The sequence below is a fragment of the Capra hircus genome, chromosome 14, assembly GCF_001704415.2.
Source record: "Capra hircus breed San Clemente chromosome 14, ASM170441v1, whole genome shotgun sequence".
Lineage (NCBI taxonomy): Eukaryota > Metazoa > Chordata > Mammalia > Artiodactyla > Bovidae > Capra > Capra hircus.
Window position 1 is genome coordinate 4,707,089 of NC_030821.1, and position 23,455 is coordinate 4,730,543.

General features: G+C 37.9%; 1 protein-coding gene across 1 annotated transcript in view; it reads left to right on the forward strand.

The window, feature by feature from the left end:
* LRRCC1 (leucine rich repeat and coiled-coil centrosomal protein 1) overlaps window positions 1–22,247 on the forward strand; it is a 47,106-nt gene extending 24,859 nt beyond the window's left edge. Inside the window, exons 10-19 of the mRNA XM_005689270.3 lie at window positions 2,981–3,185; window positions 3,935–4,074; window positions 4,985–5,186; window positions 5,769–5,954; window positions 6,918–7,092; window positions 8,022–8,185; window positions 14,456–14,664; window positions 14,754–14,891; window positions 19,467–19,602; window positions 21,425–22,247. Of these exons, the coding sequence (XP_005689327.2) occupies window positions 2,981–3,185; window positions 3,935–4,074; window positions 4,985–5,186; window positions 5,769–5,954; window positions 6,918–7,092; window positions 8,022–8,185; window positions 14,456–14,664; window positions 14,754–14,891; window positions 19,467–19,602; window positions 21,425–21,547 (1,678 nt within the window). The 3' untranslated portion in view covers window positions 21,548–22,247. The remainder of the gene's footprint in view (window positions 1–2,980; window positions 3,186–3,934; window positions 4,075–4,984; window positions 5,187–5,768; window positions 5,955–6,917; window positions 7,093–8,021; window positions 8,186–14,455; window positions 14,665–14,753; window positions 14,892–19,466; window positions 19,603–21,424) is intronic.

Below are 23,455 nucleotides of genomic sequence, written 5' to 3' on the forward strand. Positions count from 1 at the left end.
GATCGAAATACCAGACCACCTGACCTGCCTCCTGAGAAATCTGTATGCAGGTCAAGAAGTAACAGTTAGAACCGGACACGTAACAGCAGACTGGTTCCAAATCGGGAAAGGAGTACGTAAAGGCCGTATATTGTCACTCTGCTTATTTAACTTATATGCAGACTATATCATGCGTAATGCCTGGCTGGATAAAGCACAAGCCAGAATTAAGATTGCCGAGAGAAGTATCAGTAACGTCAGATACGCAGACGACACCACCCTTATGGCAGAAATTGAAGATGAACTGAAGAGCCTCTTGATGAAAGTGAAAGAGGAGAGTGAAAAAGTTGACTTAAAACTCAACATACAAAAAACAAAGATCATGGCATCTGGCCCCATCACTTCATGGCAGATAGGTGGGGAAACAGTGGAAACAGTGAGAGACTTTATTTTCTTGGGCTCCAGAATCACTGGAGATGGTGACTGCAGCCATGAAATTAAAAGACGCTTGCTTCTTGGAAGAAAAACTATGACCAACCTAGACAGCATATTAAAAAGCAGAGGCATTACTTTACCAACAAAGATCCGTCTAGTCAAATCTTTGATTTTTCCAGTAGTCATGTATGGATGTGAGAGTTGGATCATAAAGAAAGCTGCTGCTGCTGCTGCTGCTGCGCCGCTTCAGTCATGTCCGACTCTGTGCAACCCCACAGATGGCAGCCCACCAGGCTCCGCCATCCCTGGGATTCTCCAGGCAAGAACGCTGCAGTGGGTTGCCATTTCGTTCTCCAGTGAATGAGAGTGAAAAGTGAAAGTGAAGTCGCTCAGTTGTGTCTGACTGTTCGCAACCCCATGGACTGCAGCCTACCAGGCTCCTCCGTCCATGGGATTTTCCAGGCAAGAGTACTGGAGTTGCCACTGCCTTCTCCAAAAGAAAGCTGAGCGTGGACGAATTTGAACTTGGTGCTTGGAGAAGACTTTTGCTTTTAAACTGTGGTGGTGTTGGAGAAGATTCTTGTGAGTCTCTTGGATTGCAAGATCCAGCCAATCAATCCTCATGGAAATTTAGGATTTCCAGTGAATATTCATTGGAAGGACTGATGCTGAAGCTGAAACTCCAATACTTGGGGCACCTGATGTGAAGAACTGACTCATCTGAAAAGACCCTGATACTGGGAAAGATTGAAGGCAGAAGGAGAAGGGGACAACAGAGGATGAGATGGCTGGATGGCATCACTGACTCCATGCACATGGGTTTGGGTGGACTCCGGGCATTGGTGATGGACAGGGAGGCCTGGCGTGCTACAGTCCATGGGTCGCAAAGAGTTGGACATGGCTGAGCGACTGAACTGGACTGATGCCTTTAATACCTAATCTATACACTTCCAAATCTCTTATCTATTATCCAGGCCTTCTTGATTAACAGATTGTACATCTAATCATCTACTAAAAATTTCTTGTCTGCATTGCTTTAAGTTCCTAAGATCAACATATTGCTAGGTCAACTTTTCCTGCTCCCTTATTTTATATTCCTTGTTCTAATAAATGACGTTTCATATCGTCAGCCACCAAAGCTAGAAATTTCAGAATCATTTTTTTGCTTCCTTCCTCTTTCTCAGACTTCATAACCAGTAGGCATTGATACCCTCTTCATTCTACTTAAAAGGTGTTGAACCATTTTCTCTCTGTCCCCAAACTGTTGGATTAGTTTAGGCCCTTATCTCCTGCTCAGAGGATTACTCTAATTCTTTTTATTTGTAGCTTCTCTGCCCCTTCCACCATATATGTCACAGACTAAAGTCTAATATTCTCTCATATAACGTACCAAACTGGAGTTGAAAGACCAGTTTGGAGACCACTCTCAAAGGCAAGAAGAGAGATACTAAGAACAAAAATTGGAGCAGTGACTCTCGTGTAGGAGTTGATAGGTACAGGGATTTTTCTCAATTATGACTTGGAAATTACACACTGGAGTGGCTGCCTGGCTCAGAAATTCCTTCATGAGGCTCTGTCTTTACTATTCATTGTCCCCTTTTCAAACACTCCTATTGTGTCATGAACTGCCTCTCTGCCTATAATATTGGTCAAGAGAGAACCCCTGAACTACAATGGGTAAAGGTAAACCTTAGTCATGGCCACAGTGACTGGTGCATGAAGCGAGCATATGAACCAGATTGGAATAACCGGGGCTTTTCCCAGAACTCAGTTCAAAGTTGAGCTAGAGAAAAGTAATCTCTTCTGTTTGGTTCTCACTGCTGTCAGAACATGAGTCTAGAGATGTTTGTAGCCTTCCCTGTCTCCCCTGAGTGCAGTATAAAAAACATGCCATGGGAAGAATTCAGACCAGCCTGTAGGGAATCAGAGAGAGCTTATGGTGTTCGTATTCTTTTTTTCAGTGGTCCCTCAGAATAGTGCCATCCCTGCCTCTGAATTGGTTAGTTATATGTTTCACTAAACTCTCCTTTCTTCCTAAAACTGAGAATTTTCAGTCAAAAGACTCTGAGTAACACCGAGCTAGTATAATACTAGGATGTAATACTTAATGTCTAGGGAAGATGAAGGAAGGTCAGAGTTGCTTCTCTTCTGTAGCTTTATAAATGGATGTCTGTCCTCTGCCAGATGTTAAGCTCCTTGAAGGCCAGGCTGTATCTTAATTATCTTACTTGCTTTTAAGCCCACATCTAGCACAATGCCTGAAACAAATAAGGTGCTTTTAAGTTTTGCTGTCAAATAGTAAAGTTCACAAAAGATAAAGATTCATTAATTTATGTAAAATGTTTGCCCTTTGACACAATGCTAGTTTCACAGATCAGGGGTATGGCATACTGTTTTTCAGCTATTTTTTACTCTAAGGAGAGTTTGGAAGATACTTCAAATCTTCCTCTCTTCTGTGTTCCTACCTACAAATCTTCCTCTCTACTTCTTCTCTAAGCTTAGTGTTTAGTACAGTTTTCATCTTTTTCATATGTATAGTATACTTAAAATGTGATTTATGCTTTAGGCTAAAAGAAGTTATTGTTAAAGAGAGAAATTCCAAGCTGCAGCTGGAAATTATGGTTCACAGACTTCAAAATGAAATTAAAAAATTAACTATTGAATTAATTAAAGCAAGAGATCAACAAGATGATCACATTAGACACCTGAGAACCCTGGAAAAAGCACTGGAGAAAATGGAGAGGCAGAAGGGGCAGCAGCAAGCCGCACAGGTACGCTCTGCCATCTGCGCTCCCACGGGTTACACGCTCATGGCGTCTCTCCTGAAACACGCTACGTCATCATACGTAGACAGAGATGTTAGGTTGGATGCAAAAATTACATGTGCCAGTCATTTAACCTGCGGAATTATTTCTTGAAGTAAGGCCGCCAGCATTCACAAAGCAGTTATAAGAAGAGTTGGTGGATATACTGCTAGTTGTTAGGCTTGTGTTTTATTAGAGCCAGTTTTTAAATGACTCCTTGGGGGTGTTTGAAGGCTTTTAAGTTTTGTGTTTTCTGAATAGAAATTTTTTTAAGGTTCATGGTGCAAATAAGATTTAATGCTAATATGTTTGATGCTTCTGCATATGTGCTGAGTCACTTCAGTTGTGTCCAACTCTTTGTGATCCTGTGGAGTGTAGCCCACCAGGTTCCACTGTCCATAGGATTCTCCAGGCAAGAATACTGGAGTGGGCTGCCTTGCCCTCCTCTAGGGGACCTTCCTGAGCTGGGGATTGAACCCACGTCTCCTATGCCTCCTGCATTAGCAGGTGGGTTCCTTACCACTGGCACCGCCTGGGAAGCCCTTGATACTTCTAAGACTTAACTTTATGTAACCACACCATTATTTAGTTAATTTTGGAAGTCAGCTGAGTCACTAGGTCCTATTACTTAGAAGACACTTTTCTGTGGGTAACTGACATTAAAATAGAAACAGAGGAGATGATCTAAATACTGTAATTGTGTGTATTTTACTCAGATGCGTCTTATCCAAGAGGTGGAACTCAAAGCTGCCGCTGCTGATAGAGAAATAAACTTACTTAGGACTTCTCTCCATCAGGAAAAGGAACAGGTGCAACAACTTCATGAGCTGCTTGCATTGAAAGAAAAAGAGCACCGGTGAGTGAAATACGTATATATCAGGAAAATATGGACATTTAGAAACAAGAAAAGTCACTTGGTTCTCTCTGCCCCTCCCCCCAGAACTAGACAGTGATTCAGCAATGGTGAAGTCTGACAGACTTAGCTCATGAAAAATGACATGTTTATGTATCCTTTAGAATCAGTCTTATTGTAAGAACTTGTAACATAGAAACAAATCACTGACTTTGTTAAGGTTGAAGTATGGATTTATAGCAGTGAAGCTCATTTTACTTTTCTCTAAGCCCAACCAAAAGTTGATCATTATCATATAGAGAAAACTGTTTTAATTGACTTCCAAGTAACTACTTGTTAAATTATCAGTATACTTTATTCCTTTGAAGCAGGATTCAGCAGACTTTTTCCTGTGGAGGTCCAGATAGAAAATAATTCAGGCTTTTCAGGTCATGCCTAACTGTCTCTTTGTAGCCCAAAAGTAACCATAGACAATGTGTAAGCAAATGGATGTGCTGTGTTCTAATAAAAGTTTTATTTCCCCACAAGAAGGGCACCAGGCCAGATTTGGTCCAAGGGCTGTAGTTTTGCCCAGTAAACTGTATTTCTGTATATTAAAGACTCAAGCAACATGGAAGATGCAGTGAAACAGAACCTGACTCCTGTGAATACACCCAAAGGCTATTAGAAACCATACAATGTGAGCTGTCTCAGTGAAGCTAAGACTTGGCATATCCCTGTCACCACTGAATGAACAGTCAAATAAAACTCATGTTCTTTCTGCATCTACCATCGTGTCCCTAGTTTTGGGTTTGAAAGTAAGGAGCTGATCTTTAACAACAGGGAATATAGAATATTTAGTACTTAAAGGCCTTTAAAGTTTTTCTTTCCATGTAAACAGCACCCTGTGTTTTTTATTTGTTTTTCATTCCAGGAAAGACATTGAAACAAGGGAGTTTTTTAGTGAAGCTGAGTTCCAGGAAGCCTTAGCTAAAGAAATTGCTAAAGAAGAGAGAAAGCATGAGCAAGTTATAAAAGAATATCAAGACAAAATTGATGCATTAAATCAACAGTATATGGATTTAGAAAATGAATTCCGTATTGCTTTAACTGTTGAAGCCAGAAGATTTAAAGATGTAAGAACTGGCCTCTAGCTTTTTATTGAAAACAGAATCAGCAAGTTATGATTTGATAAGAGGACTACATTTTAGAATTCTAGCTCTATTTGCATGCTGCCTATAGGATCTTAAGCAAATTACTTAGGTTCTTAGAGCCTTATTTCTTCACATAAATAATAGCTAATCTTCAGTGCTGTTGCCAAAGCTAAGTGACGTTATAAATGGTCAAGTAAAGAGAGCACTCAAATAGGAATTAGGAAACCTGCATTCTCTATTATTGAGTACTATAGAGCAGGGGTCAGCAAATTAAAGTCTCTGGGCTATTTTTGGCCCATTACCTGTTTATGTAAAGTTTTATGAGAACAGAGCCATGCTCACTTGTTTACACAGTGTCTGGCTGCTTTTATGTCAAAATAGCAGGATCCAGACCTTAAAACATAAACACTATGGCCTGGCTGACCTGTGAAGCCAGTTATCTGTGAATTTCATTCTATTGCTAAAACTCAGATACTAAAAATGAAAAAAGTAAGCTGTTTCCAAAATCAGATATTTTCTAAATATTCTGAGAACTGCTATTTATAATGCAATTTTAAAATATAGGTTAAAGATGGTTTTGAAAATGTTGCAACTGAATTAGCAAAGAGCAAGCATGCTCTTGTTTGGGCTCAACGAAAAGAAAATGAGTCTTCCTCTTTAATTAAAGACCTAACCTGTATGGTGAAGGAACAAAAAACAAAACTTGCAGAAGTTTCTAAATTGAAACAGGAAACAGCAGCAAATTTACAGGTAAGACACTGTACCATTATATTTCCTTTTTAACTTTTATGTCATTTTTTCAAGTGTATTGTGATGATTTTAGGAAGTATACAGTTGTGAACTAGATAACACTAAGTATATTTTTATGTGTGTGAAGACTAATATAATTAGGAGATAAACCATGGCTGCCCAGGTTGTACTACTTACACTAAAGTCGTATTTAAGTAAGTGAGTTAATTTTAAGAAGTATACTAAGTAAACAGATACTAGTTTTACAGTGATACAGATGGTTGAAGTTTGGAAAATACCAAAGGAATTATTGATGTTAATTTTGTGGTAGTGGACATCTTTACATACTAATATACCTACATTGACATTGACATTGAAGTTGCTCAGTCGTGTCCGACTCTTTGCAACCCCATGGACTATAGCCTACAAGGCTCCTCCGTCCATGGAATCTTCCAGGCAAGAGTACTGGAGTGGGTTGCCATTTCCTCCAGGAGATCTTCCCGACCCAGGGATCGAACCCAGGTCTCCAGCATTGTAGGCAGATGCTTTACCGTCTGAGCCACCAGGAAGTCACTAATATACCTAACTATAATAGTTTTTAATTACTTTATTTCTGTTGTCTCAGTTTTAAATATTAGTGATATTTTGCTCAAAAGGACTCACTTTATATAAGTGTCCTTTAGACTGTTGATGTAAATCCTTGGTGAGAAATTTTGAGTAATACATGCGTAGTTGCTCTTTTAAAATATTAAATAAAATTCAGAGTTTTTACAGAAATAGCCTCTTAAAACTTGACTTTTTATTTAATGACCTACATTTATTTTTAGTCAATAAAATTAAAGCATTTTCTATGTAAAATTTAGGAACATTACTTTGTATTTGCTTAAATAACATTTTTTCTCACTATAAAATACAGGAAGAAAATAAGTACTTAAATATAATAATTACTTTGCATTCTTTTCAATGTTTTTTGGTGGTATACAGAATCAAATCAACACACTTGAAATTTTAATTGAAGATGACAAGCAGAAGAGTATTCAAATAGAACTTCTCAAGCAGGAAAAAATGCAGCTTATTTCCGAGCTAGCTGCCAAGGAATCGCTAATTTATGGTTTAAGGACAGAAAGAAAAGTATGGGGACATGAGTTGGCACTACAGGGTAAAATTCTTAAATTTTCAAAAAATAGCCCATTCTGCTCATCCTGCAAACCAGTGTATTAGAAAAGGGAGGGTTAATTCTTAGACATCCCAGGAAAGAAGGTAACGCTTTTACTGAAGGGTAATTAGTCATTGGTCAGTCAGAAAGGAATGAAATTATACTAAGGAATTGAGATGGAGTTTATTACACCCATTTTATAGCTCTGATATTTTGCTTCTCTGGTTTTTTTCCCAGTGTAATTTGGTTACGTTTCTGAACCAGGTATACCTTTATGATGCTATAGCTGAATAAGTTATTGAAAACAATTCTTTCTTATCTAGTGATTTTAAATTGTTTGTACATATGCAGCATTCATTTTTTTGCTAACAAGATAAATGTTAGCAATATTTATCTTGTTACATGTGGAGAAATGTGAAATCAGTTATGAATAAAAACCATTTTAGGTTCAGGTAAACTTACCCTTAGTCTCATTCCCTTTCCAGTAACCATAAAGCAAGAGATACACACTTTTAAGATATACACTTAAGTTTTAAGGCATTCATGGAGACTTTATAAATTATGAATAGTAGATGTTGGCCTAAATGGAACATTGCTTATTTGACCATTCCATGTAGGAATCTGTAATATAATTGCAAATAAATTTTGTTTGTATGGACAGCATAACATGACCCATTAAATATTTTGTGACTCAGTTACTTGTTCACAAAAGTAGCTGCTTGCATGGTTACTGTGGTTTTAGGTTCTCAAACACCCACAGTTTTTAAAAGGTCCGTTTCTTCTCTTTCCACTTTATATTATGCTGTTACATATTTTGTTTCTTTATTCATCTTCTTTTATTCATTATATCATATGCTGTAAAATGAGATTCTCGTTAAAAACAAATCTCTTAAGGTCTTCTTAAGGTTTTTACTTTGATGTTTGTTTCTTAGGATCTCCTCTAGTCCAAAATCATGGGAGAGTAGAGGCTCAGCTTGAAAGTCTGTGCAGGGAGAATGAATGTCTGCGAAAAGCAAGTGAGCGTGACAGCAACACAATAAGAATCAAATGTAAAATCATAGACGACCAAACTGAGACCATTGGAAAATTAAAAGAAGTAAGTTTGGCATTTTATTTTAGGAAAAGCTCATAGGGAAGGTGTGAAAATGTGTGGATCAAAGTACCTAATAGATATTTGTCTCAATGAATCCTAACTGTTGTGGAATTTAAGACATACTATCGTGTTTTTTTGATTATGTTTGCCACTTTGCTTTTAAAAGTTATATATAACATTTATTAACTTGAAGTTACTTCTACCTCAAAATTTTATGGAGGGTGTTATTATGGCCCTTTGAAAGATTCCCTGGAGAAGGAAATGGCAATCCACTCCAGTATTCTTGCCTGGAGAATGCTATGGACGGAAAAGCCTAGTAGGTTACAGTCCACGGGGTCGCAAGAGTTGGACACAACTGAGCGACTTCACTTTCACCTTTACCTTCAAAGTAATTAAAACTAGTGTCCATAATGGGTGGTTGTTGCTCTTCAGTTGCTGAGTCATGTTCAGCTCTTTGCGACCCCGTGTACTGCTGCACACCAGGCTTCCCTGGGCTTGGCGGCGGTTGGAGTTCTGCACACTCAGCAAGGACCAGCAGTGGGACGTGCACGGCGCCAGACATGTTGTCTCGCCACGTGGGGTGGCGGCAGGGCCTGTCCCTGCTAGTCAGACCCTGAGAAAGCACGGTCCACTGGAGGAGGACATGGCAAACCACCTCAGTGGTCTTGCCTTCAGTTCAGTTCAGGTCAGTCGCTCAATTGTGTCTGACTCTTTGCGACCCCATGAATCGCAGCACGCCAGGCCTCCCTGTCCATCACCAACTCCCGGAGTTCACTCAGACTCACATCAATCGAGTCAGTGATGCCATCCAGCTATCTCATCCTCTGTCGTCCCCTTCTCCTCCTGCCCCTAATACCTGCCAGCATCAGAGTCTTTTCCAATGAGTCAGCTCTTAGCATGAGGTGGCCAACATACTGGAGCTTCAGCTTTAGCATCATTCCTTCCAAAGAACACCCAGGGCTGATCTCCTTCAGAATGGACTGGTTGGATCTCCTTGCAGTCCAAGAGACTCTCAAGAGTCTTCTCCAACATCACAGTTCAAAAGCATCAGTTCTTGCCTTCAGAGCCCCATAAAGGGTTAGGAATCAAAAAAACGTAGCATTTTTATTTAAACTTTGCACTGTTTAGTATCTCCCAGTATTGCTAAATCAGTTCTCAGAATTCTCTGTGACAAAGCCTTGTTGTTGTTCAGTCACCCAGTCGTGTCCCACTCTTTGCAACTCCATGGACTTCAGCATGCCATGAATAGAATGCAAAAGATGATTAGTGCTTATTTCCAAGAGACTGATTTTACCCTCTTTAATATGGCCTGTCTTAGAAAATGAACAGGATCTCTTGTTTCAAAGTATATTACATGAAAATTCCCAGAGAAATATTCTGGAAGTTACCCTGAACTCCAAAATTTGAATCAAATTTAAACTCCAAAATTTTCTTCTGAAGATTATCTTCAAGGTGTTAAAAAATAAAGCCCAAGAAAAGAGATTTTAAGAAACTTCTTAATGGGATTATCACCCACAAAGTTAGGAACTCATTCTCTTTTTCATTTTTTTTAAGGAACTCATTCTTTAATTATAACCACCTAAGATTTGATTTTTCCCCCCTTAGTCATTATTAAGACACACGACTTCATCAAGTACAGAAAATAAAGAAACATTATCACCATGTTGTTATATCCATAATTAGATTTAGACTATGAATGCTTGAACTGTGATTTTTGGTTTAAAAAAGTTTTCAGGTTTTCAACTCATCATTTTTCTTTCTTATCACAATTTAGTACATTTACTTTTAAAGACCATAGTATCAACCTCAAAGATAACGAGCATTAATGGTGCATCCCAGCTCATTACAGAACATACAGAGATAACTAGGTATAATTTCTTATAGCAATAAATTCACCATGTGCTCAGTTGCTCAGTCTTGTCTGACTTTTTGCAACCCCATGCACTGTAGCCCACCAGGCTCCTTTGTGGGATTCTCCAGGCAAGAATACTGGAGTGGGTTGCCATTTCCTCTTCCAGGGATCTTCCCAACCCAGGTATCAAACCTGTGTCTCCTGCATTAGCAGGAGGATTCTTTAGCACTGAGCCACCAGGGAAGCCCAAATATTTCACCATAGCTAATAACTTAAAGGGATAAGGACCTAATCTGCAGAATTTGGAGTTCAATATTTTCAATTAAGTAGATTCTGAAACAGGACTTTTGAGGTTTGGTTTCCTCATATGTATTATTTTGGTACTTTTAAGTATGGGTCACAAGATTCTCTGATGGTTCGGTTCAGTCGCTCAGTTGGGTCCGACTCTTTGCGACCCCATGAGTCGCAGCACGCCAGGCCTCCCTGTCCATCACCAACTCCCGGAGTTCACTCAGACTCACGTCCATCGAGTCTGTGATGCCATCCAGCCATCTCATCCTCTGTCGTCCCCTTTTCCTCCTGCCCCCAATCCCTGCCAGCATCAGAGTCTTTTCCAATGAGTCAACTCTTCACATGAGGTGGCCAAAGTACTGGAGCTCCAGCTTTAGCATCATTCCATCCAAAGAAATCCCAGGGTTGATCTCCTTCAGAATGGACTGGTTGGATCTCCTTGCAGTCCAAGGGACTCTCAAGAGTCTTCTCCAGCACCACAGTTTAAATGCATCAGTGCTTCGGCGCTCAGCCTTCTTCACAGTCCAACTCTCATATCCATACATGACCACTGAAAAAACCATAGCCTTGACTAGACAGACCTTTGTTGGCAAAGTAATGTCTCTGCTTTTGAATATACTATCTAGGTTGGTCATAACTTTTCTTCCAAGGAGTAAGCGTCTTTTAATTTCATGGCTGCAGTCACCATCTGCAGTGATTTTGGAACCCCCAAAAATAAAGTCTGACACTGTTTCTACCGTTTCCCCATCTATTTCCCATGAAGTGATGGGACCAGAAGCCATGATCTTCGTTTTCTGAATGTTGAGCTTTAAGCCAACTTTTTCACTCTCCTCTTTCACTTTCATCAAGAGGCTTTTTAGCTCCTCTTCACTTTCTGCCATAAGGGTGGTGTCATCTGCATATCTGAGGTTATTGGTATTTCTCCCGGCAATCTTGATTCCAGCTTGTGTTTCTTCCAGTCCAGCGTTTCTCATGATGTACTCTGCATATAAGTTAAATAAGCAGGGTGACGATATACAGCTTGACGTACTCCTCTTCCCATTTGGAACCAGTCTGTTGTTTGATGTCCAGTTCTAACGGTTGCTTCCTGACCTGCATACAGATTTCTCAAGAGGCAGGTCAGGTCGTCTGGTATTCCCATCTCTCTCAGAATTTTCCACAGATTATTGTGATCCACACAGTCAAAGGCTTTGGCATAGTCAATAAAGCAGAAATAGATGCTTTTCTGGAACTCTCTTGCTTTTTCCATGATCCAGCGGATGTTGGCAATTTGATCTCTGGTTCCTCTGCCTTTTCTAAAACCAGCTTGAACATCAGGAAGTTCACAGTTCATGTACTGCTGAAGTCTGGCTTGGAGAATTTTGAGCATTACTTTACTAGCATGTGAGATGAGTGCAATTGTGCGGTAGTTTGAGCATTCTTTTGCATGGCCTTTCTTTGGGATTGGAATGAAAATTGACCTTTTCGAGTCCTGTGGCCACTGCTGAGTTTTCCAAATTTGCTGGCATTTTGAGTGCAGCGCTTTCACAGCATCATCTTTCAGGATTTGAAACAGCTCAACTGGAATTCCATCACCTCCACTAGCTTTGTTCGTAGTGATGCTTTCTAAGGCCCACTTGACTTCACATTCCAAGATGTCTGGCTCTAGATGAGTGATCACACCATCATGATTATCCAGGTCGTGAAGATCTTTTTTGTACAGTTCTTCTGTGTATTCTTGCCACCTCTTCTTAATATCTTCGGCTTCTGTTAGGTCCAGACCATTTCTGTCCTTTATCGAGCCATCTTTGCATGAAATGTTCCCTTGTTATCTCTAATTTTCTTGAAGAGATCTCTAGTCTTTCCCGTTCTGTTCTTTTCCTCTATTTCTTTGCATTGATCGCTGAAGAAGGCTTTCTTATCTCTTCTTGCTATTCTTTGGAATTCTGCATTCAGATGCTTTTATCTTTCTTTTTCTCCTTTGTTTTTTGCTTCTCTTCTTTTCACAGCTATTTGTAAGGCCTCCCCAGACAGCCATTTTGCTTTTTTGCATTTCTTTTCCATGGGGATGGTCTTAATCCCTATCTCCTGTACAATGTCACGAACCTCATTCCATAGTTCATCAGGCACTCTTATCTATCAGATCTAGGCCCTGAAATCTATTTCTCACTTCCATTGTAGAACCATAAGGGATTTGATTTAGGTCATACCTGAATGGTCTAGCGGTTTTCCCTACTTTCTTCAATTTAAGTCTGAATTTGGTAATAAGGAGTTCATGATCTGAGCCACAGTCAGCTCCTGGTCTTGTTTTTGTTGACTGTACAGAGCTTCTCCATCTTTGGCTGCAAAGAATATAATCAGTCTGATTTCGGTGTTGACCATCTGGTGATGTCCGTGTGTAGAGTCTTCTCTTGTGTTGTTGGAAGAGGGTGTTTGCTATGACCAGTGTGTTCTCTTGGCAAAACTCTATTAGTCTTTGCCCTGCTTCATTCCGCATTCCAAGGCCAAATTTGCCTGTTACTCCAGGTGTTTCTTGACTTCCTACTTTTGCATTCCAGTCCCCTATAATGAAAAGGACATCTTTTTGGGGTGTTAGTTTTAGAAGGTCTTGTAGGTCTTCATGAAATCGTTCAGCTTCAGTTTCTTCAGTGTTACTGGTTGGGGCATAGACTTGGATAATTGTGATATTGAATGGTTTGCCTTGGAGACGAACAGAGATCATTCTGTCGTTTTTGAGATTGCATCCAAGTACTGCATTTTGGACTCTTGTTGACCATGATGGCTACTCCATTTCTTCTGAGGGATTCCTGCCCACAGTAGTAGATATAATGGTCATCCGAGTTAAAGTCACCTATTCCAGTCCATTTTAGTTCACTGATTCCTAGAATGTCGATGTTCACCCTTGCCATCTCTTGTTTGACCACTTCCAATTTGCCTTGATTCATGGACCTGACATTTCAGGTTCCTATGCAATATTGCTGTTTACAGCATCAGATCTTGCTTCTATCACCAGTCACATCCACAGCTGGGTATTGTTTTTGCTTTGGCTCCATCCCTTCATTCTTTCTGGAGTTATTTCTCTACTGATCTGATGGTACAATGTTATTTTTATTAGCAGGGTTATTTCATAAGAATCTTCTGTAGCTTTTATGAATTCCTAATAATATATTAAGACTGCTGTCCCCTGAGTACTTAAGTATGAGAGTTGTGAGGAGAAAATAAATTATAGAAATATTGGTCAAGACTACCTGATATCGTTGCTTAGAATTTTTAGATGTATAACACACTAAGGAATTGAACCACATTTTCTAAAATATTGATGAATTCATTCCTAAATTAGCCTCATTCAGTATTCGTTTGTTTGCCTCCATCATCTTCCCAAAAGGGAAAGAAGAAAGGCACAGTGGGGCAGGGGAAACAGGATGAAAGCAGGAACAGCTAATTCGTTTGTTTCTCACTGGTGGAGACTGATGCCGTTAGCTGGTGTTACAGGGTTCTAGCATGCAGGCATGCCCCTGTAAAGCAGATGTGTTTGTTGGCATAAATAAGTCAGATGAGGCCTAATACCTGCAAACATTTAACAGTGCCTAAGGTAGTTTTGATCTTTCATTAATCCTCCGATTTGTAGTATGCAAATAGAGGATACAGTTTGCCTCACAGGACAGAAGATGAAGTTTGGGGGAATATAGAGCCTATTTTCATGTGACATCAGTAGTGATGAAATCATGCTTTAAAGTATTTGTTCACTCTAATGCAGAAGACACTTGTTCAGCAGAGTAGAAATAGTATTTTATGTCATACATGCATCGTGAATATCAATCTTTGCTATATTCCGTGTTAAATAAAATTGTCATTGTACTGTTTTTCTTCCCATGTACTCCTTTTGTGTGGTTGGTAGTAACCTAATGAAATAAAAAGTGTACATAGTGTATCATTCTTAATGGCATTTAAAAAAAGTAGTGGTGCTATTTATTGATTGTGATTTTTAGAATGTTCTGTAGAAATCTTTTCTAAAACATTCACTGAACATTCAATTTATTTTTTAATCTGTAGTTTTTATAATAACTTTAAACAATATTGAATTTGGAAATAAGACATGTAAGATTAAGAAAAATTTTTTTAATAATGATTTATCTTCTGTAAAAATGAAGTGTTTACAGGAAAGAGAGGAACAAATCAAAATATTACATGAAAAAATCACTGAAATACAAAGATGTACTCAAGAACAACTTGAAGAAAAAACTTCACAGCTGGATGAAATAGTTGAGAAACTAGAAAGACACAATGAAAGAAAAGAAAAACTGAAACAGCAGTTGAAAGTAAAGGAATTAGAACTTGATGAAATCAGAAAAGCTTACAGGTATTATACAGTATTTCCTATTGAGAAATAACATGTGGCTTAATAATTTCATGTAACCAGTTTTCTTTAATTATTTCTTTTCATATTAGTACACTTAATCAGAAGTGGCATGATAAAGGAGAACTTCTATGTCATCTTGAAATGCAAGTAAAAGAAGTGAAAGAAAACTTTGAAAACAAAGAAAGAAAACTTAAAGCGGAAAGAGATAAAAGTATCGAACTACAAAAGTAAGCATTAAGGCCTAAAGTATGTGGGATATCTTTAAAGAAAACTGAATTGGGATGGGTAGGCATGAGGAAGGTAAAAACATTTTGGACATAGTTATTTGCCAAGAGCTTAATTTCCATTCCATCTATAAAATGATTATAATAGTTCCTCCCTTCATATTTGATGGAAGTTTAAACTTTGTGTATATGTGTATTTATGTATGTATATGATTTGTATGGGCTATTTAGCATTTAAATAGTGCCTGATGCATAGTAATTGCTGTATAAATATTTAGTTTTTATTACTAGAATTACTGTTTTCAAATTCTGTTTGAATGGAAACAGCTAATATTTTTGGCTATTGTATGTGGAGTTGTGTGTGGAGTTTTGGCTTCCCTGGTGGTTCAGCACTAGGAGACCAGGATTCAATCCCTGGGTTGGGAAGATCCCCTGGAAAAGGAAATAACAAACCCACTCCTGTAGTCTTGCCTGGGGAATTGCATGGACAGAGGAACCTGGCAGTCCATGGGGTTGCAAAGAGTTGGACACAACGTAGCGACTGAACAGCAACAACATGTGAAGTTTAGAGGAAAAAACTCACTGACTACCAGGGACAGAGCGCTCCTGAAGAATCTAAAACAGATGTCGGTGGCGGTTAGCCTGCAGCAGCTGAGGATGAGAACTGATTTAAATAAGGGGAAGAAAATCTATATGCATATGCCGTTGCTGTATGGATTTTATAAAATGCTCCAGAGGAAATGAGGGTTTTACCTTATAAACTGTATGACTTGACTTGTTAAAATAATTTAAAGTTAACTGAGCTAAAAAATAGGTAGCATGGTTTAGTGACCAGTTCTCATGTCAATATACAGAATGGTGTAGATGATGTGGCATGTAGGTAGCCCCAAAATTTCATACAGAGATAGGTTCCCCATTATATCAAATCTAGTAGAACCTCAAAATTTGATTTTTCATATTTCAACTCAGTGTAAGTGGAAAGATGTTGTTATACACCCCAGAAGTTTTAATTGACAGTACAGTCAGTTGTCTGCTAATGGACCCTGTTATACTTTGCTTTACAACCAAACATTAATGCAGCAAAACATTGACTTAGAGCCTGTTTTCTTTCCTGCTGGTCACAGCTTTGCAGTGTGAAGTCCTTTTGATCCTAAAAGACACAATCATTTAATATAACTGAAAGTTCCTAAACTTAATAAAAACCATAAAGCCTGATAATTTTTAGAATGTCTTATATTGTTTATTGTGTTTTTAAGAGCAAAACAATAAAAAGGCCTGATTTTTACCTTAATGCTCTTATGTCTGAGATTGGTAGGTATTATTTTTAATTTAATGGAACTTTAATAAAATAAATCATTTTTCATAAGAAAGATTTTATTTGCATAGCTTTTTATAACATATAAATTGATTTTTTTCTTATATCTTACTTTGAACCCAGCAGTAATTCTGTGAGATTAGCCAAACAGGCAGGATTATCATGTTATAGTTGACAGACTTTAAATCCAGAGGTTGTGAACTTGCCCTTGGTCACATAGCTACCAAATGTTGCAACAGGAATAAAAGAAAGGCTTTTGATTCATGATCCTAATGCTGAAAGTTCAGTCTCCCTACATACTGTGCCCAATGAAGTGTCAGAAACAAGAGTTTTGGGTGATGTAGAAAAGGATTGCTTTGTTGCTTTGCCAAACAAAAAGGGGACGCAACAGGCTTGTGCCTCAAAACCTGTGTCCCAGCGCAGGAAGATTTGGCAAGTTTATAGCAGTGGTTCAGGGTGGAGTTGCTATTAAACAGTAGGGTATGTGCAGGGCCTGTATTCCTTGGATTGCACCTAAGGTGGTCTTCTCCCTAATCTCTGCCTCCCCTCCCTTTCCTGATAAGCGACTGTTCAAATCTACCCTTGAAACTCAGGGAAAGTCTTGAAGGCTGGAGTCTATTCCCTGCAAACAAGAAACGGGGGACACAGAAAGGCTTCCATGCCCAGGAGCACAGTTTCAGCGCTAATATTCAGTCCACTGTTGCAGTGGGCTGTGCCAAAACCAGGAAGCTTTTTCATTATGAGCTTAACGTTTTTAATAAAATTATTCAAGGTCAAGAAACACCTGGAGTAACAGGCAAATTTGGCCTTGGAATGCGGAATGAAGCAGGGCAAAGACTAATAGAGTTTTGCCAAGAGAACACACTGGTCATAGCAAACACCCTCTTCCAACAACACAAGAGAAGACTCTACACACGGACATCACCAGATGGTCAACACCGAAATCAGACTGATTATATTCTTTGCAGCCAAAGATGGAGAAGCTCTGTACAGTCAACAAAAACAAGACCAGGAGCTGACTGTGGCTCAGATCATGAACTCCTTATTACCAAATTCAGACTTAAATTGAAGAAAGTAGGGAAAACCGCTAGACCATTCAGGTATGACCTAAATCAAATCCCTTATGGTTCTACAATGGAAGTGAGAAATAGATTTCAGGGCCTAGATCTGATAGATAAGAGTGCCTGATGAACTATGGAATGAGGTTCGTGACATTGTACAGGAGATAGGGATTAAGACCATCCCCATGGAAAAGAAATGCAAAAAAGCAAAATGGCTGTCTGGGGAGGCCTTACAAATAGCTGTGAAAAGAAGAGAAGCAAAAAACAAAGGAGAAAAAGAAAGATAAAAGCATCTGAATGCAGAATTCCAAAGAATAGCAAGAAGAGATAAGAAAGCCTTCTTCAGCGATCAATGCAAAGAAATAGAGGAAAAGAACAGAACGGGAAAGACTAGAGATCTCTTCAAGAAAATTAGAGATAACAAGGGAACATTTCATGCAAAGATGGGCTCGATAAAGGACAGAAATGGTCTGGACCTAACAGAAGCCGAAGATATTAAGAAGAGGTGGCAAGAATACACAGAAGAACTGTACAAAAAAGATCTTCACGACCTGGATAATCATGATGGTGTGATCACTCATCTAGAGCCAGACATCTTGGAATGTGAAGTCAAGTGGGCCTTAGAAAGCATCACTACGAACAAAGCTAGTGGAGGTGATGGAATTCCAGTTGAGCTGTTTCAAATCCTGAAAGATGATGCTGTGAAAGCGCTGCACTCAAAATGCCAGCAAATTTGGAAAACTCAGCAGTGGCCACAGGACTCGAAAAGGTCAATTTTCATTCCAATCCCAAAGAAAGGCCATGCAAAAGAATGCTCAAACTACCGCACAATTGCACTCATCTCACATGCTAGTAAAGTAATGCTCAAAATTCTCCAAGCCAGACTTCAGCAGTACATGAACTGTGAACTTCCTGATGTTCAAGCTGGTTTTAGAAAAGGCAGAGGAACCAGAGATCAAATTGCCAACATCCGCTGGATCATGGAAAAAGCAAGAGAGTTCCAGAAAAGCATCTATTTCTGCTTTATTGACTATGCCAAAGCCTTTGACTGTGTGGATCACAATAATCTGTGGAAAATTCTGAGAGAGATGGGAATACCAGACGACCTGACCTGCCTCTTGAGAAATCTGTATGCAGGTCAGGAAGCAACCGTTAGAACTGGACATCAAACAACAGACTGGTTCCAAATGGGAAGAGGAGTACGTCAAGCTGTATATCGTCACCCTGCTTATTTAACTTATATGCAGAGTACATCATGAGAAACGCTGGACTGGAAGAAACACAAGCTGGAATCAAGATTGCCGGGAGAAATACCAATAACCTCAGATATGCAGATGACACCACCCTTATGGCAGAAAGTGAAGAGGAGCTAAAAAGCCTCTTGATGAAAGTGAAAGAGGAGAGTGAAAAAGTTGGCTTAAAGCTCAACATTCAGAAAACGAAGATCATGGCTTCTGGTCCCATCACTTCATGGGAAATAGATGGGGAAACGGTAGAAACAGTGTCAGACTTTATTTTGGGGGGTTCCAAAATCACTGTAGATGGTGATTGCAGCCATGAAATGAAAAGACACTTACTCCTTGGAAGGAAAGTTATGACCAACCTAGATAGCATATTCAAAAGCAGAGACATTACTTTGCCAACAAAGGTCTGTCTAGTCAAGGCTATGGTTTTTCCAGTGTCATGTATGAGTGCAAGAGTTGGACTGTGAAGAAAGCTGAGCACCAAAGATTTGATGCTTTTGAACTGTGGTGCTGGAGAAGACTCTTGAGAGTCCCTTGGACTGCAAGGAGATCCAACCAGTCCATCCTAAAGGAGGTCGGTCCTGGGTGTTCATTGGAATGACATGCTAAATCTGGAGCTCCAGTACTTTGGCCACCTCATGTGAAGAGTTGACTCATTGGAAAAGTCTCTGATGCTGGCAGGGATTGGGGGCAGGAGGAAAAGGGGACGACAGAGGATGAGATGGCTGGATGGCATCACTGACTCGATTGATGTGAGTCTGAGTGAACTCCGGGAGTTGGTGATGGACAGGGAGGCCTGGCGTGCTGCGACTCATGGGGTCGCAAAGAGTCAGACACCATTGAGCGACTGAACTGAACTGATGCTTCCATTAAAATATGAATATGAGTGCTTCCATGTTAAAAAAAATCCTAATTTTTATACATCCAGGTGGATATGTGGTTTTGTTTTGTTTTTAAGGGATGCAATGGAAAAGCTTCATAGTATGGATGATGCCTTTAAGAAACAAGTTGATGCAATTGTTGAAGCTCATCAAAATGAAATAATACAACTGGCAAATGAAAAACAGAAATGTATTGATTCTGCAAATTTAAAGGTACTGTAAGTAAAATTCACTTTGATAATCAGTATTAAGTTGTTATAGCTAAGTAAATTTTATCTTCAGCAGTGATAAGGAGAACAGGCAGCATGATTTAATGACCAAATAGATAGGAAGAATGTTACTAATACAATCATGAAGCCAGACCAGCATGTTGGTAATACCTAGATTAGTTGTAGAACAGAATTTTAATGAAACTGAGATTATAAATTTGATCCTGATATGCACCTGCTCCATGAGCTCTGGATAAAAATTTATATATCATTCACCAGTTTCAGCTGAAAGCCCTGTTGGTTACACATAGGCAAGGTGAGAATGTGAATGTATTAAGTATAATCCATTACAGCCTTGGACAAGTTCTCAAGGATTATTTTATTATGAATTAGAGTTCAAACTGTCAAATTTCTCATTGACAAAGGAATGGGTTTAGGATGATACTAAATGACAGGGAAACATCAGAATTAACTTATGAAACTTTTAAATAATACTTACGTATGAGTGTTCCCCTCATACTTTCATTCACTAAGACTAGGTTCAAACCTAGATATTTTAAAAACTCAACAGTTGATTCTCATGTGACTTCACTGTTAAGATCCACTAAATGAGGCAGTTATGAACTTTCATTTTTCCCAGATTTTGAAGTGTTAATAGGAAACAGATATCTTTAAGACTGGAAGTTCAGAAATCAGCAACTAGAAAAGGAAAGGAATACTAAATATTTTATAATCAAGGTTATGTAGTTAAATGACATTAAAGGAGCCTATATAACCAGAAAGAGGGAATTAGGTCTTTGAAAATAATCACAATTAATAAAGAAATGCAGTTTGTTCAAAATTTAGTTTTTTATTTCAGTTCAGTGGTTGTTTCAGATATCTATTGTGTTGAATAAGAGTACGCTAGGTATTATTAAATAAGCTATGATATTAGGCCTTTAGCTCAAAGCAAAATACTGTGTTTGATTTTGGACATCTTGCCAGTATGATGTAATATCATAGGGAGGTGTTTGTTAGGGATTTAGAAAAATGGCACCAAAGTTAAAATGTGGTAATTGTGAAAAAGGGCATCGCATACAGGTGATCATTTAAGTTAGGAGAAATGTTAATTTTTAGAAGGAAAAAAATTAGGAAGTCTATATTAAGAGATTAGGAAGAGGGAAGTAGAACAGATAGGGATGACTATATTGGTAGTACCCTTAGGAATGTTGTATAATAGGAGAGAGAGTTTCAAGCAGAAATTAATTGTATCAAATACACTGAATCCTAGGAGAATCCTAGGAGAATAAATATGCGTTAACAGTAAATCATAAAATTATCTCTCAAAAAGATGATAATGTATAAGCACCACCAGCAGTTTTAGAAATGCAGTGTTTAAAGAGTTTCTTTGGGAAGGGAGGTGATTTCAGTTTTGAAAGTTTGTAAGGATAAGTCAAGAGTCATGATTTTACATTCATAAGCAGCATAGGACTGCTTAGGAATGAGAAGATTAAGTCAGAAGACTGGGTTTCATCCAGATATGCTACTGAGAAGCACTAAAACCTTGAACAAGTTTTCTGAACTATAAAATAGCTAAATTACCATGTGTTCATTACAGGAGCCTATGAGAAATAAATGGATAGTGTATACGTGTGAATATTTTGTATATAGTATGACATCGTTTTCCATATTAGTATTTGAATAGGTTAACATTTTATTAACCTCTTGCTTTAAATGAACATTACGTCACAAATTGTAAAATGTATACAAACCTTTTACTTTCTGCATTTTTTAAATGCATTTTCACTGAGAAATTTAAATGTTATAAAATGTACATATTGATTTAGGTTCATCGAGTTGAAGAAGAAATGCGTGGACTTCTGGAAGAAACATGCAAGAACAAAAAAGCAATGGAAACAAAAATTAAGCAACTTGCTTTTGCTCTAAGTCAAATTCAGCAAGAAATTTGATGGTTCTGAGAACAAATTTAATTGAAATGGATCGGCAGGCCTATTGTAAAAATGATTAAATATTGTAATAGTAGTAACTGCTGTGACTTTGAAATGTCTCTTTCTACACATTTCATTCTGATTATATTTTAAAAGACTTTTGATCAAGTATTAATTGTATATGTAGGTTTTTTTATAATAAATTGTTGACAATTATGTGTATTAGAAAAACCTATCAAAATAACTAGACTTAAAACACTTTTTCTTGTTTCTGTGCTATACATTGTCTGGTCATTACACATTTGCCTATAAGTATGTTAATGAAAATTTAGTATTTTGACTACATGAGGGAAAGTATTTTAACACTGTTAACCTTACTGAGTTGATGAACTAATTATATTTATTGGTTTCCTTCAGTTGAGGTAGCTCCATTCTTTTAAAATGCTCCTAAGTATAGCCAAAAAATATTTTAAATCTGTATAAGAGATGTGGTATTTTTAAGAATGCATATATATGTCTCCACATCATTCATAGTGACTCCTTTTTATTAATGAGGAGAATTCTTATTTTACAACCTAAAACACTTTTATTCCATTTCATATCAGTTCAGTTATTCCTATTCCAATTTTGTCATCTCTTATGTTCCTGTGTATGCAGAACAAAGATCTGAATACTATTCTCCTTACCATTTCTGAAAGAGAATATAATACCAAACTCTAACAGCCAGTGAACTATGTTTTTTTTAAATTAAATGCAATCAGAAAAAATGTAAAGAGAGGGCCCCGTTTGTTACAGGCGAGGTTTATACTGAAATCTGTGGGAGATCAAGCATGTCAGCATGTAATGGGAGCCTGTAGGGGGCTGGGAGGACATAAGAAATATTGGGGAAAATAATAGCTGGAACCTTCCTTAATATGAAAAAGATGAGCCTACATGTTCAAGAACTTCAGTAAAACCCAGGATAAATAAACAAAGAGAACCACACCTAGACACTTCACAGTCAAACTGTTGGGGGAAATCTTGAAAGTAGCAAGAAAATATGATTTAATGTAAAGGAATCATCAACAGTTGAGAAATTTCTCTTCTCATGAGAAATAATGGAAACTAGAAGGCAGTGACGGACATATTTTAGGTACAGGAAATAAAAGAACAATAAGTTGAGAATTCTACATCCAACAAAACTATCCTTCAAAATAAAATGCAAAACACTAGATGCAGTGGGCTGACAAAGTTTTCAACAACAACCAAAAGATCAGCTAAGAATTCTATATCCAGCAAAACTGTCTTTTAAATGAAGCCGAAATAAAGTCATCCTCAGGTAACAGCTGGGAAATATGTTCCTACCAGACCCACCTTAACAAAAAAGGCTGAAGGAAGTTCTTACTTCAAATCCTTTAAGAATGTGACCCTAGAGAGTAATTTGAATAAACATGAGAAGAAGAAATACTCATAAAGTGAAATATAGAATTATTAAAAAATATAAATACATATTTTCCCTTCATCCCTTAACTGATTAAAGAATCAAAAAATATAAAATGTATATAATTATATTATTGGGAGTAAAACAAAATGTAACATTTCTCCATATCAGCACAAAGGTGGATGGAAGCAAAGCTGTATTGGGAAGTAAGGAAATAGGAGATAGTAACTTGAAACCCATAGGAACAAGTGACAATAATGAGTTATAAATATGAAAATTAATTTAACTATGAATATATATTTGCTGTCCTACTTAGACTTTATATAAAACAACCAAACAGTTTCATAACAAAAAGAGGAAGAAAATAGAACTAAATAGAAACATTTCTACATTTCACTGAAATTGGGTTAGTATAAATCTGTTGTATATGTAAATTTGTGAAGTCATTAAGGATGTAACTCATATAACCAAAAAATAGTCAAAGTAAATTAAAACATTACACTAGAAAA